General features: G+C 39.7%; 1 protein-coding gene across 1 annotated transcript in view; it reads left to right on the top strand.

Annotated features, from left to right (window-relative positions):
- The window catches only part of MAGI1 (membrane associated guanylate kinase, WW and PDZ domain containing 1), a 659819-nt gene that overhangs the window by 412439 nt on the left and 229797 nt on the right, over window positions 1-17583 (top strand). Inside the window, exon 8 of the mRNA XM_004368768.2 lies at window positions 16333-16350. Coding sequence (XP_004368825.1) covers window positions 16333-16350 — 18 coding nt within the window. The remainder of the gene's footprint in view (window positions 1-16332; window positions 16351-17583) is intronic.

Here is a 17583-nt window from a genome sequence, read left to right as displayed (position 1 = left end):
CTCATTGTACTGGGCTCAGTCTGGTGGAGGCTGTGGTAGTTGTGGTCCATTAGTCCTTTGGACTAATCTTTCCCTTGTATCTTTAGTTTTCTTCATTCTCCCTTGCTCCCAAAGGGGTGAGACCAGTGGAGTATCTTAGATGGCCACTCACAGGCTTTGAAGACTCCAGACACTACTCACCAAAGTAAAATGTAGAACATTTTCTCTGTAAACTATGTTATGCTAATTGAGCTAGATGTTCCCTAAGACTGTGGTCCCCACAGCCCTCAGTCCAGCAATTCAGTCCCTCAGAGAGTTTGGATGTGTCTATGGAGCTTCCATGACCTTGCCTTGTACAAGTTGTGCTGTCTTCCCCAGAACTGTGTACTGTCTTACCCTTCACCAAAGTTACTGCGTATCTATTGTCTTATTTAGTGTTTTTCCATCCTCACCCCTCCCCTCCCTTGTAACCATCAAAGATTGTTTCTTTTTGTGTGTAAACCTTTACATAAGTTTTTACAATATGGTCTCATACAATATTTGTCCTTTTGTGATTGACTTATTTCACTCAGCATGATGCTCTCCAGATTCATCCATGTTATGAGACGCTTCACAGATTCATCATCTTTTTGCTGTTGTGAGCAATGCTGCAGTGAACATGGGTGTGCATGTATCTATTTGTGTGACTGCTTTTATTTCTCTAGGGTATATTCCTAGGAGTGGGATTGCTGGATCATATGGTATTTCTATTTCTAGCTTTCTAAAGTGCCATATCATTTTCCAAAATGGTTGTATCATTTTGCATTCCCACCAGCAGTGCATAAGAGTTCCGATCTCCCTGCAGCCTCTCCAACATTTATTATTTTCTGATGTTTTGATTCGTGCCAGTAATGCCGGGGTGAGATGGTATCTCATTGTGGTTTTGATGTGCGTTTCTCTAATGGCTAGTGATTGCGAACATTTCCTCATGTGTCTGTTAGCTGCTTTAATGTATTCTTTGGTGAAATGTCTGTTCATTTCCACTGCCCATTTTTTAATTGGATTATTTGTCTTTTTGTTATAGAGGTGCTGGCTTTTCCTGTAGATTTTAGAGATTAGACCTTTGTGTGATTTGTAATAGCCAAAAAATTTTTCCCAGTCTGTAGGTTCTGTTTTTACTCTTTCGATAAAGTCTTTTGATGAGCCTAGGTGTTTAATTTTTAGAAGACCCCAGTTATCGAGGTTATCTTCTGGAGTTCGTGTGTTATTGGTTATAGTTTGTATCCTGCTAATGCCATGTATTAAGGCCTCTAGCGTTGATCCTGTTTTTTCTTCTATGAACTTTAGAGTTTTTGGCTTTATATTTAGGTCTTTGATCCATTTTGAATTAATTTTAATGTATGGTGTGAGGTATGGGTCCTGTTTCATTTTTTTGTAGATGGACATCCAGTTTTGCCAGCACCATTTGTTAAAAAGACTTGTCTTTTCCCTATCTGATGGACTTTGGGCCCTTGTTGAAGATCAGGTGACCATAGCTGGATGGATTTCCATCTGGGTTCTCAGTTCTGTTCCATTGGTCAATGTATCTGTTGTTGTACGAGTACCAGGCTGTTTTGACTACCATAGCTGTGTAGTAGGTTCTGAGATCAGGTAGTGCAAGTCCTCCTACTTTATTCTTCTTCAATAGAGCTTTACTTATTCGGGGCTTCTTCCCTTTCCATATGAAGTTAATGATTAATTTTTCCATCTCTTTAAAGAATGTTGTTGGTATTTGGATTGGGATTGCATTGTATTTGTAAATTGCTTTAGGTAGAATTGTCATTTTCACTATGTTGAGTCTGCCTATCCATGAGCATGGTATGTTGTTCCATTTATGTAGGTCCCTTTGTATTTCTTGCAGTAATGTTTTGTAGTTTTCTTTGTATAGGTCTTTTACATCCCTGGTTAGATTTATTCCTAAATATTTTATTTTTTTTAGAGGCTATTATAAATGGTATTGTTTTCTTGATTTCCTTTTATTGATGTATAGGAATCCAGCTGATCTTTTGTACATTTATCTTGACTCCTGCTACTCTGCTGAATCTTTCTATTAGTTCCAGTAGTTTTTTTGTGGAATCTTTAGGGTTTTCTATGTATAGTATCATATCGTCCACAAACAGGGACAATTTAACTTCTTCATTACCAATTTGGATGCCCTTTATTTCTTTTTCTTGCCTTATTGCTCTAGCTAAGACTTCCAGCACAATGTTAAGTAGGAGTGGTGATAAAGGGCATCCTTGTCTTGTTCCTGTTCTCAGAGGGAATGTTTTCAGCCCTTCTCCATTAAGAATGATGTTGGTCATTGTTTTGTATAGATGCCCTTTATTATGTTGAGAGATTTCCCTTCTATACCTATTTTATTGAGAGTTTTTATCAGGAATGGGTGTTGGACTTTGTCGAATGCCTTTTCTGCATCGATTGAGATGATCATGTGATTCTTTTGTTTCCTTTTATTTATGTGGTGGATTACATTGATTGATTTTCTAATGTTGAACCATCCTTGCATACCTGGTATAAATCCTACTTGGTTGTGGTATATTATTTTTTTTGATATGATGCTGAATTCTGTTGGCTAGAATTTTGCTGAGAAATTTTGCATGTATATTCATGAGAGATATTGGTCTGTAATTTTCTTTTTTTTTCTTTTGTGATGTCTTTACCTGGTTTTGGTATGAGGGTTATGCTGGCTTCATAGAATGAATTTGGAAGTATCCCTTCCTTTTCTACGGTCTGAAATAGTCTGAGTAGTATGGGTGTGAGTTCTTCTCTGAAGTTAGGTGGAATTCTCCAGTGAAGCCATCTGGTCCAGGACTTTTTTTTGTTGGGAGTTTTTTTTACTACCTTTTCAGTCTCTTCTCTTGTTATGGGTCTGTTCAGATTTTCAACAGTGTTAGTTTGGATAAGTAGTATATTTCTAGAAATTAGTCCATTTCCTCTAGGTTTTCAAATCTGATGGATTACAGTTTTTCATAGTACTCTGTCATGATCCTTTTTTATTCAGTTGGGTCTCTTGTAATGTCCCCATTTCATTTCTTGTTTAGGTTATTTGCGTCCTCTCCTGGTTTTCTTTTGTCATTTTGGTCAGTGGTTTGTCGCTGTTGTCGATCCTTTCAAAAAACCAACTTTTGGTTTTGTTGATTATTTCTATGGTTTTTCTATTTTCTATTTCATTTATTTCTCTTCTGATCTTTATTATTTCCTTTCTTCTGGTGGCTGTGAGCTTTTGCTGTTGTCTTTCTATTTGTTCAAGTTGTGTAGCTAATGTTTTGATTTTATCCCTTTCTGCTTTTTGATGTGTGCATCTGTTGCTGTAAATTGACCTCCATGCACTGAATTTGCTGTATCCCAAAGGTTTGGGTATGATGTGTTTCCATTCTCGTTTGATTCTAGGAATTTTTTTATTCCATCTTTGATTTCTTCTATTACCCAGTGGTTTTTAAGCAAGGTGTTATTCAGTTTCCATGTTTTTTTTTTTTTTTTCCTTGCTCTTCCTGTTATTAATTTCTACTTTTGTGACATTATTATCAGAGAAGATGCTTTGTATTATCTCAGTGTTTTAGATTTTGTTGAGGGTTTCTTTGTGGCCTAAATGTGGTCTATTCTGGAGAACATTCCATATGCTTTGGAAAGAATGTATACTTTGCAGCTGTTGGGTGGAGTGTTCTATATATGTCTATGAGGTCAAGTTTGTCGATTGTAGCCTTTAAATCTTCTGTATCTTTGCTGAGTTTTTTCCATGTTCTGTCCTTTACCGAGAGTGGTGTACTGAAGTCTGCTACTGTTACTGTGGAACTGTCAGTTTCTCTTTTCAGTGCTATTACAGTTTGTTTTATATATTTTGGAGCACTGTTGTTGGGTGCATAGATATTTATTATGGTTTTGTTATCATGGTGGATTGTCCCTTTAATCATTGTATAATGTCCTTCTTTGTCTTTTATGGTAGATTTTGTTTTAAAGTCTATGTCATCTGAGATTAGTACTGTCACTCCTGTTCTTTTTTGGTAGCTGTTTGCTTGATCTATTTTTCCATCCTTTGATTTTTAATAAATTTATCTCTTTGTTTCTAAGGTGTGTCACTTGTAGGTAGCATATAGATCATGTTTTTTTTCTTTTTTTAATCCATTCTGTCACTCTCTGTCTCTTTATGGGTGCATTTAAGCCATTTACATTCAGTGAGATTGATAGGTGTGAGTTTATTGCTGTCACTTTATAGTGGTTTTTGTTTTTTTTTGTGGTGTTGACATTTTCTTTGTTCCTCTTACTCTCCTGTACTGAGTTCCTTTAGTTTGTGAATTTTCTTTTCATGTCTTTCATTTTTAGGATCTTGTCATTCTTTATTCAGCTAATTAAAGGATAGAGATAGTATTGAACTGGATTTTGTTGGGTAGTGATTATTGTTTAATTTTTGCTTCCATCTTTTGATTGATCCATCTACCCATCTAACCATTCTCCATTGTTCCATTGATTTACCTATTCAACAAATATGTATTGAATAATTTTTGAGCAGGTCACAATGTCAGGTGATGAGCTTACATCTCCTGCTCTCAGGGAGCTTACAGTGTAGTAGAGAAGACAGTTACGGTACAGTATGGTAAACACCATGATGGGATAAGCCCTGGACTATGTGACATAAAAGGAAAGGCACCAGGTTCAGTCTCGGGACCAACTGATCAGTATGATACCTTGTTGTTGTTGGGTGCTGTCAAGTCAATTGTGACTTATAGCAACTTCACCTGACAGAGTAGAACTTCCCCATGGGCTTTTCTAGGCTATGATCGTTACAGGAGCAGATCTCCAGGTCTTTCTTCCACAGAGCTACTGGGTGGGTTTGAACTGCCAACCTTTCAGTTAGCCATCGAGCGCTAACGCTGACACCACCAGGGCTCCTTGCCAGTGTGACATAGGAATGGAAATAATAGGAAAAATAATGGAAAAATAGAGAAGCAAAAAAAAAAAAAAAAAAATCAGCATTGAATCCTCTTTTTCAGGAAGAATTCAGGAAACATCTGGTTGTGTGACCATGGGCAAGTGGCTCCACTTACCATATATAGGCCTGTTTCTACTTTAGAAAGGAATCTGTTTATTGGGGTATAGTATACATATTAAGTATCCTAATCTTTCAGACCCAGGCCCAAGATAATGTATCTGGGCCACTTGAGTTTTTGAGCCTCTCAAAATATTAAAAAGAACAAAAAGCTATAACAAAAGTCAGGACATGATTTTAATGTTTGTACTTAATTAATACTTTTAACATACACACAGCAATTCAATATGGTGCTATTCACTAATTGCAGGATGTATAAAACATTAACTCAAAGTACACTGGAAGCAGTATAGTCTGGTAGTAGGCCACATGTTTAAATCTCTTTCATTCCTTTTAATGTGTCATTTGTAGCTGCAGATAGAACTTAATTTGAAGAGAACAATAAAAGCCTAAATTTGAGACCCCGTGTGAATAGGAGGCCTAGGATATATAGCCCTCTTGCCCCTGACCCCTCCTTGCCCGCCTTTGATAGGTATAGGATGCTATGGGATAACTCCTTTTGGACCAAGGCTTGACTGCTCATTAAAGGAAAACACCTAAGAGGGTAAGCCATCTCCAAGGACCAAGAAAGCAAGAGGGTCCCTGCACAAAGCCCAGTCCATTACCAGGGCTCAGCCTTCTCGTTGTATTTCCCGTCATTCCTCTCATCAGAAGGGAAGCTCTTTATTCCTTGGCCCACTTCTTCCGAGGGTACCACCTTTGACATTAGGGCTTATCTGCTCCTGTCATCAGCCTCCTAGAAGTAGGGGCTGTATGATTATTGTCTTTAAGAGCTTTGCTTTGAAAAAGTGAGACAAAATTTAGTTACACTAGAAATGAAATCATTTTCAAGGTCAGCAAACTACTAACCTGTAAAAGATTTATTGCTTTGGCTTTCTAAACATAGTTGCTGAACATAAATGAAATTGACATTTTTCTCCTTTCCTATCTCATAAGATCATTACAAACAGATCTTACTGATTGTTAGAGTTGGATTTCTGTGTTCTTAGTTTTCTTTATCCTTTGATTTGATACATATTCCTGAGTTTCATCTCTAAATGGTTGTACATGGTCTCAGACTTCACTTAATTAATGATTTAAGCGGAAAAGCCACATCCTTTTCTCTGGAATTTTGATTTAAAAAAAAAAAATTACCCCCTGAGTTGCAGATAAACTGTTCTTTATGTGTATGGTATGACTTGAAAATGAGAGATGATATGAAGCCATCAGGCTGACTGAGATTCTGCCCAAGTTCTGACGGCCTTGCCTGCATGACCCTCGCTAATCCTGGGAATTGAGATGTGTTTGTCACCGTGGAGAGAAGGTTGTGTCCAATACAGGTTTGATTGAGTTTCATGTTTACTGCTCAATACTCGCCCCTCCACCGCCACCCCAAAGGTGGGCATTCGGCTTCCTGCATTCCTTTACTTTGGAATTAGACACACCCTGCAAATCCACTGCAGTTTGGCATCCTATAAAGGAGCTTTGTACCTTCTCAGTTCACTGTAGGTGTAGATAATTTACAAATTGAAAAACACACTGTCAGATATAACTAAAAAATACGGTATCTCTAGGGAACATGGAGTAGTGAAAAAAACAGCTTGTTGAAATCTTACTTGCTGTTTTGTTCTGAATTCATATTGTGTACTTTGGGGGCCTGGCTTGGCCTGGCTCATTAACCTTCTCCCTTCCCCTCTCTGACCCTCCCTCTGTCCTCATTCCTTCCTTCCTCTATTTTCTTCTCCCTCCCTCCCTCCTTCATATATATATGTATATGTATATATAAATTATCAAGCTATACATTTAAGATTTGTATGATTTACTGTATGCATTTTATACCTTAATTTAAACAAAAAGTCTGTCTTAGAACCCAAAGTGTACCTAACTCCAGTAATTGTCCATAACCACCATGCTATCTATACTGCCAGAGTCTGGAAGAAGAGAAAGAAATGGACCAATCTGTGTTGGAAAGAAGGAAAGAAAAGGAACTGGTTTAACTATCAGCCAGTTCAATATATAGAACACTTGCAGCATATCAGCAGGCTCCCTCTTACCTTCTCCTGTTCAAGACTTCCCTTTCTTCCCAGCAGTAACCGTGATTCTAACTGCTATTTCCCTAGATTAATTTTGTTGGATCTTGAATTACATATAAATAGAATCATACAGTATTTATTCTTTTTTTCTGACTTCTTTGGCTAACATTAACTCTGTGAGTTTCATCCATGTTGTTTGCATGTAGCAATAGTTCATTTCTTTTTATTGCTGTGTAGTATTTTATTGTATGACTATATTATCATCTATCCATTCTTTTGTTGATTTGAATGGTCTCCAGTTTGGGGATATTGCCATGAACATTCTTATACAAGTGGACATATGTATTTTATTCCCACGTAGAAGTAGCGTTGCTGAGTCATTGTGTAGGCATATGTTTAGCTGTAGTAGATATTGCCAAACAGTTTTCCAAACTGGTCGTACCATTTTGCACTCCCAGCAATACTCTGTGAGTGTTCCAACTGCTCGTCATTCTTACCAACATTTGGCATTGTCAGTGTTTTTGGTTTTTAGTCATCCTGGTGGACGTGTAATGGTATCTCGTTGTGATTTTAATTCACTTTTTCCTGATGTAGAATGATGTCGAGCACCATTTCAAATGCTTACTGTCTTTGTGGATCTCCTCTTTGTGAAATGCTCATTCGTATCTTTTGCTCATTTTTCTTTTTAATTGGGTTGATTTTCTTACTGATTTGTAGAAAGGGTTGGGTTTTCAATTTAGATTGCTGCTTATTAGCTGTGCTTGGGCAGATTGCCTAACATTTTAGAGCTTCATCTATAAATCCAGTTGCTGCCAAGTCGATTCTGACTCTTGGCAACCCCATGTGTGTCAGAGAACTGTGCTCCATAGGGTTTTCAATGGCTGATTTTTCAGAAGTAGATTGCCAGGCATTTCTTCTGAGTACATTACCTGTTTGCACCACCTAGGGACTCTGCTTCATCTATAGAATGGGCTAATAATACCTGCTTTATAGGTTGCATGGAGAATTATAGGAGGCACGATATTTTAACCACTAAGCACAAGCCTACGCACAAAGAGGGCATGTAAAGAAAGAAAAACCATCTAAATTTTTTAAAAACCTGCTGTATCAATTGAACAGCCCCGTAAGATTTTCTGACATTTTTTCTTCCATCTCTTTCCCTGTGTCTTCTTTCTCTCTTTATACTTGTTGTACAAAAGGAAACGTAGTGGCTATGTGCATCATACTGGTAGTTCTTTGCACTCACATCAGGCTAAAGTGACTCATTTGTTATAAAGGAACACTAGAGGTCATATCAGTTTTTCTGAGAATTTTGTCCTTGCACTTGGGACAAATGAGAACCATAAGTGAGTTTCTGTGAACGAGGGACTAAGAGAAAAAAGAATAAACTGTAGACATAGGATCCAGTTAGAGAAATCTACCTGCTCTGTGTAAAGAGCCTGGTTGCGCAGTGGTTAAGCGCTCAGCTGCTAACCAAAAGTTCAGCAGTTCGAACCCACCAGCTGCTCCACGGGAGAAAGATGTGGCAGTCTGCTTCTGGAAAGATTACAGCCTTGGAAACCCTGTGGAGCAATTCTACTCTGTTCTGCAGGGTTGCCATGAGTCAGAATCGACTTGACGGCAATGCGTTTTGGTTTTTTGGACCTGCAGTTGTAGGAAGCATGGAGGAATAGAACCTGGGGTTTGCCCTTTATTCCTTCTTCGTCCCTTGTCAGTTAGCTTCCTGGAGACTCAGTTTCCTCATTTGCAAAATGGGGGTAACAGTACCTCCCTGAAGGGGTTGTTGTGAGGCCGAGCACGGTACCTGGTCTCCTGTAAGCTCTTCATGTGTGGTGGCTGCTGTGATGCATGGAGGCTGTGGTGATGGTGGTGATGACGCTTGAGATGATAGAGATGCATCTTCCTTTAACAGAGACTCTGCCTGCCTTTACCCGTTGCCAGGCGCAGTGGGAAGCTGCCTCGCGCAGAGGCAATAGCTGATTCAAGGAGTAGCAGGACCTGCAGCAGGAAAGAGGAAGGTGAGGAAGGAGGAAAAAAAAACCTCTGCTCTGGGAGGAGACAATGTAGGTCCCAGCCTACCTGACCGTGACGCACTGTTCTCAGGCATCCATCTGTATACAAGGTGTATGTATGTTGGGGATGGCCTGGGCATCCCAAACCAACTTACACTGAGCTGTGTTACTGAGATTGATAAATATATTTTCAAAATATATACGAAAAAATAAGAATGGAAGACAAGTCATAGTGCCTCAGGCAGCTATTGAAACTATTTAAACATCCATGTCCATGAGCCACAGCCTGCATTTCAAGGGAACCTGTTGGGAGAAGCAGCCTCCTTCAGCTTTCAAGGCAGTTAGGGGCACGGTGTTGGGGTTGTTGAGCAAACATAGGCTTTGAATATGAGCAGACCGTGTTTGACTCACGGCCCCTCCATCCTCTGGCTCTGTGATCTAGGATAGGTTACTTCCCTGAGATTTCCTAATTTATAAAATTGGGATGATAATACTGTCCACGTAATACGTGAGAAGCACCGGGAGAGGACCTGGCACACAGTAGGTGCTCAGATTACAGGAATATACCCATGTACCTGATAGATAATAGAAATGTATGCTCCCTGTTAATTTTAATGATAATTATTCAGTGGGCAGAGCTGAATGAAGCGGTCAAGAGGAGCCAGGGGTCTTACACAGAACTACCTTGCTTCACAGTAGAATTTGCTGGACCTCATCTCTGGGTTATGGTTGAAAATGGGCTTTATTTCAGCATTTTGCTTGTTTTTTCCTGAAAAGCTGTTAATTCAAAGGCTTATCTTATAGTTAAAGACATCTTAGAACTAAGGAAATTTTGGTATTACACAAATAATGAGACTGTTCCTTTTTGTGACTTCTGCTTTGAATTTATTTCTACGCCTGAGAGTGTAGCATTTAGGAGGCTTTAGTTCTTTAGGGATTTTGCCTACAATTAGAACACATTGCCATTAGATGTCGATAATGCCTTCTTCCTACCTACCCTCCATGGTTCAATTAACCAGACAGAAACTTTAATCCAAGTTGCTAATAAATACCTTATTTTTTTTATTGCAAATAATTGTGAAGTTAATTTTTGATTAAATAAAATATATATATTATTTTTTAAACTAAAAATGAAGTTCAATGACCCCTTTTACTTTCTCACACCTATGCGGTTTTCTTCTGTCTTCCCCATCAGTTTAAAATTTTTCTTTGAGATACTTTTCTAATCATCCATAAATATATATATGAACTCATAGAAAATATGTAGTAGAGAGAGTGCGAGTGTTTGGCTTTGCATAAAGGCTGCTATTCTCTTCTTTGCAGGTTGGTAAAATCTGTCCCTAAACATTGTGGCCTGGTGCGTGTTTTCTCCTTGTAGGAGCTGGGAAGGGGAGGAGAGGGCATAGTTTTAACTTCCATTTCATTTTAGTCATAGTCATTCTCCTACTCAAGGTTTCTATTGCTTCTTAAGACAGCCTCATTAATTTGTTATCCCAGAAAATTATCTATTCTATTTAGATTTTCAAATTAGCTGTTACATGCTATTCTTTTATACATGAACATAAATCTTTTTATTTGTAATGCTTCCCCTTTTGCTCCTAAGTTGATTTTTTATGATTTATCCTTTCTTCTCCCCGGGTCATATTTACCAAACGATTGTTTGCGTTTTTATTAGTCCATTCATAGAGACAGCCTTTTCTCTTGATTTTTGTTTCTCTTTATTACATAGTTTTCAATCTATGTTTCTACCTTGTTTTCATTATTCCTTCCTTCTACATTTTTAAAGAGCTTTATTGAGATATAATTCACATACCATAAAGTTCACCTACTTAAAGTGTACAAATCAATGTTTTTAGTACATTCACAGGTTTGTGCAACCATCACCACAATCTGATTTTAGAACACTCTGATCACCCCAAAGGCAACCTTGCACTCAGTAGCGGCCATGCCCCGTTCCCTCCAACATTCTCTCCTAGATAACCACTGATCTCTCTTCTGTCTCTATAAATTTGCCTGTGCTAGGTGTTCCATGTAAATGGAGTCACACACTGTATAGCCCTTGGTGTCTGGCTGTTTTCACTTCGCGTGTTATTTTCAAGAGTTGTTTCCACGTTTTGGCTAGTGTGAATAATGCTGCTGTGAACATTTGTGTAGAAGTTTTTGTCTAGATTGATGCTTTGATTTCTTTAGAGTATATACCTGGGAGTAGAATTACTGGGCCTGTGGTAACTCTGTTTAACTTTCTGAGGAGCCGCCAAACTATTTTCCAAAATGGCTGCATCTCCATGTGTGAAGCTTCTCATTTCTCCACATTCTCACCAACATTTGTCTTTTTGATTATAGCCATCCTGGTAGATGTGAAGTGGTGTCTCATTGTGGTTTTGATTTTCATTTCCTAATTATGCTGAGCATCTTCTCATATGCCCATTGGTCTCCTGTGTATCTTCTTTAGACAAATGTCTATTGAGACTCTTTGCCCATTTTTTACTTTTCCCATTTTTTAACTGAGTCATTTGTCTTTAAATTATTGAGTGGTAAGAATTCTTTATATATTTTAGATACAAGTTCCTTATCAGATATATGATTTTCAAATATTCTGTCTCATTCTGTAGGTTATCTTTTCACTTTCTTGGTGGTATCATTTAGAGCAGAAGTTTTTAATAATATTTTATTGTGTTTTTGATGAAAGTTTACACAGCAAATTAGGTTCGCATCTGTCTTAGGCTGGGTTCTCTAAAGAAGCAAAATCAGTAAAGTGTATAAATATATAGAGAGACAGATTTATATTAAGGAAACAGCTCACACGATTGTAGAAGTTGAAACGTCCCAAATCTGTGGATCAGGATAGAGGCTTCTCTCGAATCACGTAGCCACAGGCACTGGGGAACCCAAGATTGGCGGGTCGGAGAACAGGGTTCCTGCTCACAGGCTGTGAAGATGGACAAATCCCGAGATCAGCAGATAAGCTGATAGTTCAAGTCCCAAGAAACAGAGGTCAAATGAACAGGAGGCAGCCGCAGGATCCAGAACGAGCAAAAAGCCAGAACATCTGCTTATATTCAGATGCAGTCCACACCCCCAAGGAAACCTCCTTTCAACTGATTGGCTATTCACAGCATATTCAATCATGGGAGTGATCACATATAAAACACTGAGAATCATGGCCCAGCCAAGTTGACACAATCTTAACCATCATACCATTTAACAATTTCTATACAAATTGTTCAGTAACATTGGTTATGTTTTTCACAATTTGTCAAGATTCTCATTATTTCTGTTCTAGTTGTTCTGTTTCCAGTAATCTAGTTTCCTTGCCCCTCTTACCTTTCCATCTTTGCTTTAAAGTAAATGTTAACCATTTGATCTCATATAAATGATTTTTTAAAAGAGCACAGTACTCATGGGTGGTAGTCTTCATTTAATGAGGCAATCTGATATTTAGCTGAAAGGTGACCTCCGGGAGTAGTTTCAGTTCAAAATTCAAAGAGTATCTCAAGGTGATAGTCTCGAGGGATTCTCTAGTCTCAGTGGTCCAGTAAGTATGTACTTTTTAAGAATTTAAGTTCTGCTCTACATTTTTCTCCCATTCTATCAGGATCCATCTATTGTGGCCCTGATCAGAGTGGTCAGTAGTGGTAGCCGGGCACCATCTAGTTCCTTTGGTCTCAGGGTGGATGAGACCATGGTTCATGTAGGCTATTAGTCCTGTAGACTGGTGTCTTCTCTGAGTCTTCAATTTCTTTCTTTCTCTTTTGCTCCAGACAATAGAGACCAACAATTGTATCTTAGATGCCCACTCACAAGCTTTTAAGACCCCAGATGCTACTCATCAAACTAAGACGTAGAACATAAACTTTATGAATTATGCCAATTGACCGAGCTGTCCCACAAGACTATGGTCCTAAGCTTTCAAATCCAGTAACCCACTCCTGTGAGGTGTTTGATTATGTCTAAGAAGTGTCCATAACGGTGCCTCCTGTGTGCTTTATTATATATATGAATATATATGCATGTACACATATACAGGTATATATATATGCATATATATACACCTATACATGTACACATATATACATAAATATACCTACCTATATACATATATGCATACGTTCCTACATATGTAACCACACATATATTTTTTGGTTGTTGTTGCAAAATTATATATCTTATAGCATTTACCAAAAATATCCGTTATTCTTGTGTACTTCTTAGTGACATCATTTACCTTGGTCAAGCCGTGCACACCTCACCCACTCGGCATCACCTTTGCCAGGACCAGAAAGATAAGTGCCTGATACCCAGAGACGCTTCCATGCCCAGTGACAGAAGGTTTTTAATTTTGATGTAAAATCCACTGTTTCTTCTCCCCTACTCCCCCCACCCCACAACCGCCTTTTCGTTGCTTATGTGCTTTTGGTTGTCACGGCCAAGAAACCGTTGTTTATAAAAGGGCATGAAGATTTATTTTTATATTTTCTTCCAAAAGTTGTATAATTTTCGTTTACGTTTAGATCTGTGATCCATTTTGAGTTAATTTTTGTGCACGGTGTGAGATAGCATTCCAACTTCGTGTTTTTGCATGTTGTTCCAGCAACATGATTTTAATTTTCTATGTCTTTATGAGTTTATTTCATTTTAGAAAGCATAAATCATTTATTTTCTGTCTTTTATTCTCTAATAAATACATTTAAGGATGTAAATTGTGCTCTGTGTAGGAATTTGGGTACATTTCACAAGTATTACTGCTTTCCTCTTTACTGTTGATTTCTATTTTTACTGCGTTGTAGTCAGTGGTAGAATCTCACCTCCCCTGCAGGAAACCTAGGTTTGACTCCCAGCCAACGCATCTCATGCACAGCCACCACCTGTCTGTCAGTGGAAATTTGCATGTTGCTGTGATGCTGAACAGCTTTCAGTGGAGCTTCCAGATTAAGATGGTCTAGGAAGAAAGTCCTGATAATCTACTTCTGAAAATCAGCCAGTGAAACCCTATGGATCACAATGGTCTGATCTGCAGTGGATCATGAGGATGACACAGGACAGGGCAGCATTTTGTTCCATTGTTCATGGAGTCACCATGACTCGTGGCCTCCTTGAGGGCAGCTGTCATAGATTGAATTGTGTCCCCCCAAAATATGTGTCATCTTGGTTAGGCCAGGATTTCCCAGTATTCTGTGGTTATCCTCCGTTTTGTGATTGTAATTTATGTTAAAGAGGATTAGGGTGGGATTGTAACAGCCTAACCAAGGTCACATTCCTGATCCAATGTAAAAGCAGTTTCCCTGGGGTGTGGGCTGCACCACCTTCTATTTTACAAGAGATAAAAGGGGCAGGGGAGGACCTCACACCACTGAGAAAGCAGTGCCAGGAGCAGAGCATGTCCTTTGGGCCCTGCTTTTGGGCTTGAAGAAGCTCCTAGTCCAGGGGAAGATTGATGACAAGGACCTTCCTCCAGAGCCAACAGAGAGAGAAAGCTTCCCCTGGAGCTGACACCGTGAAGTTGGACTTCTAGCCTACTAGATTGTGGGAAAATAAATTTCTCTTTGTTAAAGCCATGCACTTGTGGTGTTTCTGTTATAGCAGCGCTAGATGACTGAGACAACAGCTAACAGTAACAAGAACCAAAGTGGGTTTTGAACCCAGCTAGTCCGGTTCTAGGTCCCGCGTTCCTAACCCACATTACTACCTTTCTGGTGTGCACTTTTTCTACAACGTTTAATTGGTCCGATGCCTAATCAGGTCTCTAATTGTCTTGAACGTGTTCAGTGAGGGAAATCTTTCACCCTTTTGTCACAGTTGTTAAAAATTGCTAGTAATGAAGTGTCTGCACTTAACTGTCTCTGAACTTTGTGCCCTTGAGACACTGCTTAGCTTGACCTTGAGTTCTAGAAGTCAGGCACTCAAGAAGAAAGTCTAGCCCAGACCCTATGGATTTTAATTTTTTGTATGTAACAAAAGAAACTTCAGAAGAAATGTAATTAAACATGTCTGGTGGCTTATGCTGGGGGACCACACAGGCTCCAAAAGCCTCGAATTTTGAGATGGGTGTGTACTCTCTGATAAAAACTGAGTAGATTTTCATGGAATTTCTTCCTTGTGCTTCCTTTGTACATAAAGAAACCTGATCTTTGGAGCTCTGAAAATAATTTGTTATTGTTAGGGGTATTTCCAAACCAAATGAAGGCTATTTTTCTACCCCTATTGAAGTTTGGAAAGCTACATCCTTGAATACTTATTGAATAAAAGTTCCCTTCTTTCTTGCATAAAGAGAATAGCTTTTGTATTTCTGTTCCCTTCAGTGAAGTGTCTATGCATCCTCCTTGTGAAAGAGCAGTTTAATTTGTACTGGACAATCCTTTTCTTGTGGAAAACTAATAAAATACACATTCCATTTTTCAGCATTCGGTTGTGTCTAAAGACTTGTAAGTTTTATGTAGAATCTGCCTTTCTTTTCCTTTTTTTAATGATGATTGAGAGAGGAAATGATGTAAGTGCTCACCTGTATTATGTACTTGGTTGATAAAGAAACCATTCTTTTAAGTTTTATTGTTTCTGTCAAACCAAAAATGTAAGCTAATAATTTGCATTCAGCTCTCAAGGCCTTTTTACCTTCCTAAAAGTAGATGTGAAACAAGAATGAAGCAAAGGAATCTCTTTTAAATGTAGAATCCTCTTAAAAGGCTGATGCAGGTGGGTTGTCTTCCAAGGCATCTTGTTCTGACAGGTCAAGTGATGTTCAGGGTCCTGGGTTCTTCATTTCTGTAACTGAAGCCCTTGGCGCTGTTCTAGTTTGCAGGTCCTCTCAGAAGTAGAGGATAGGTGCTTTCATTTGTTGAGACTGCTTATGTACAAGTCAAGTCATATTAATGATATGAATAATAGATGACATTTCGTTAGCACCTCTTATATGTCATAAACTGTGCCAGGCACTTCCTGTGTATTAACCTCACAACAAATATGTAATTTTTGTACCATTTTTACAATGGGGAAGCCGGTACAGACCTGGCAAGTAACTTTATCTGCAGACACAACGCTGGAAATTGGAGAGAAAGGGTTGGAGCCCAGTGGGTGTGACTCTAGACTCAAGTTATTTAACTGTCACGAGTGGCTGTAAGGACCAGGAGGACTAGAAATGTAGCCCTTCACTGCCCTGGATTGTTCAGGGAACAGACTGTCAGACATACATGTGCCCAGTGACTCTCTGCTGAGTGGCACCTGTGAAGGAATAAGTTTTGTTTTCTCAGACCCAGCTGATGCTGCATTTGAGGGAGACATCTGTTACCTTGTTACCTAAGTGTCCCTGCTGCCTTGTCACTGTCCCCCCTTTATCCCTGAGACTGCCCTGCGTCACTTGGAATCTGGACCTCTATGCCATTTTGAATCTAGGTTCTGTATTGCCCTTCCCTTCCCAGCACCCCTCCTTCACCCCCAAGAAGAGAGAAACCCTCGCTTCCTTTTCTCCCTTCCCCTGTTTTCTTTCTGTCGTTAACCTCTGAGCATCTTCTAGCCCCTTTATCTCCTCCTGTTTGAACTGCAGAAGTTAATTATTGGAGGAAGCTTGCACAGGACTGTGGAATGCCTGGGTTGGAGAAAGGCAGGCAGTGGACACACGCCGTGCTTTGACAGTCCGTAGGCATTCTCTGTCTTGCTACATGGAGTGGGTTCAGCAAATACCAACGAGTGACCATTCAACAATAGAGAACACTTACCTTCCAAAGCCAGAAGTCCCTCGGGGAAGTTTTCTCACTAAGGGGATGGGAAGAGGAGATGGCTCCCAAGAGAGTGAGTGTGAACGAGAGAGAGAGGCAGTAAAGAAACAGCCTGATTCGGAGCCAGATTCTACCCTTAATTCTTCTGTCCCTTCCTTAAGAGTGGATTCTTCAAATTGATCTTCTAAGCCTCTCCATCACACCTTTATTTTGAAAAATGAAAAATGATCATTACTTCAAACTTAAGAGTAATCATCTTTGCAGTTCCCTCCACAGCTGGGGAAGAGGTAGAAGTCAGTCCCACCAGAAGGACTTCTTCTGGAAGCCTTCTGCTCCTTGCTCTTGGGAAGTTGGTGTTGCATCCCTAGACAAAAAATGAGGGTCACCCTCCTGCCCACTCCCTCAGACACCCATCCGCCCAGCTTCCAACATCTCCCTAATGGGACAGCCACATTTCCTGCCTTTCCCTGGGCAGCGCTCCCCCAGGACCACACGGTGGTGGGGACCTGACACGCCCGGGGGTGAGGGGTTGGGGGAGAAGCCTGCCGCCCCGCTGTGCTCCCGCAGTCCCCCTGGCCTAGATACCCGGCAGCCTTTAGGAACCCGGGCGCTGTGATGTAATGCTCTTTTTTCACACTCCCGGCTTAAATACAGATGGAAATTGTTGTCATGTGTTAGAAATGTCGCCAGTAATATAAAAGGCGCAAGCTTGGGCATCTTCTCTCCTCGGATCGTCAGCTGCTCCGGCTGCCAGCGCCTTCTTCCCTCACAAAACCGCTCGGTGGTCAGGTGGCGGAGGCGCCCCCAGA

This window comes from Trichechus manatus, unplaced genomic scaffold (genome assembly GCF_000243295.1).
Source record: "Trichechus manatus latirostris isolate Lorelei unplaced genomic scaffold, TriManLat1.0 scaffold00001, whole genome shotgun sequence".
NCBI classification, from domain to species: domain Eukaryota; kingdom Metazoa; phylum Chordata; class Mammalia; order Sirenia; family Trichechidae; genus Trichechus; species Trichechus manatus.
The sequence above is the reverse complement of the archived record's forward strand: the minus strand, read 5'-3'. Positions and strand labels throughout refer to the sequence as shown.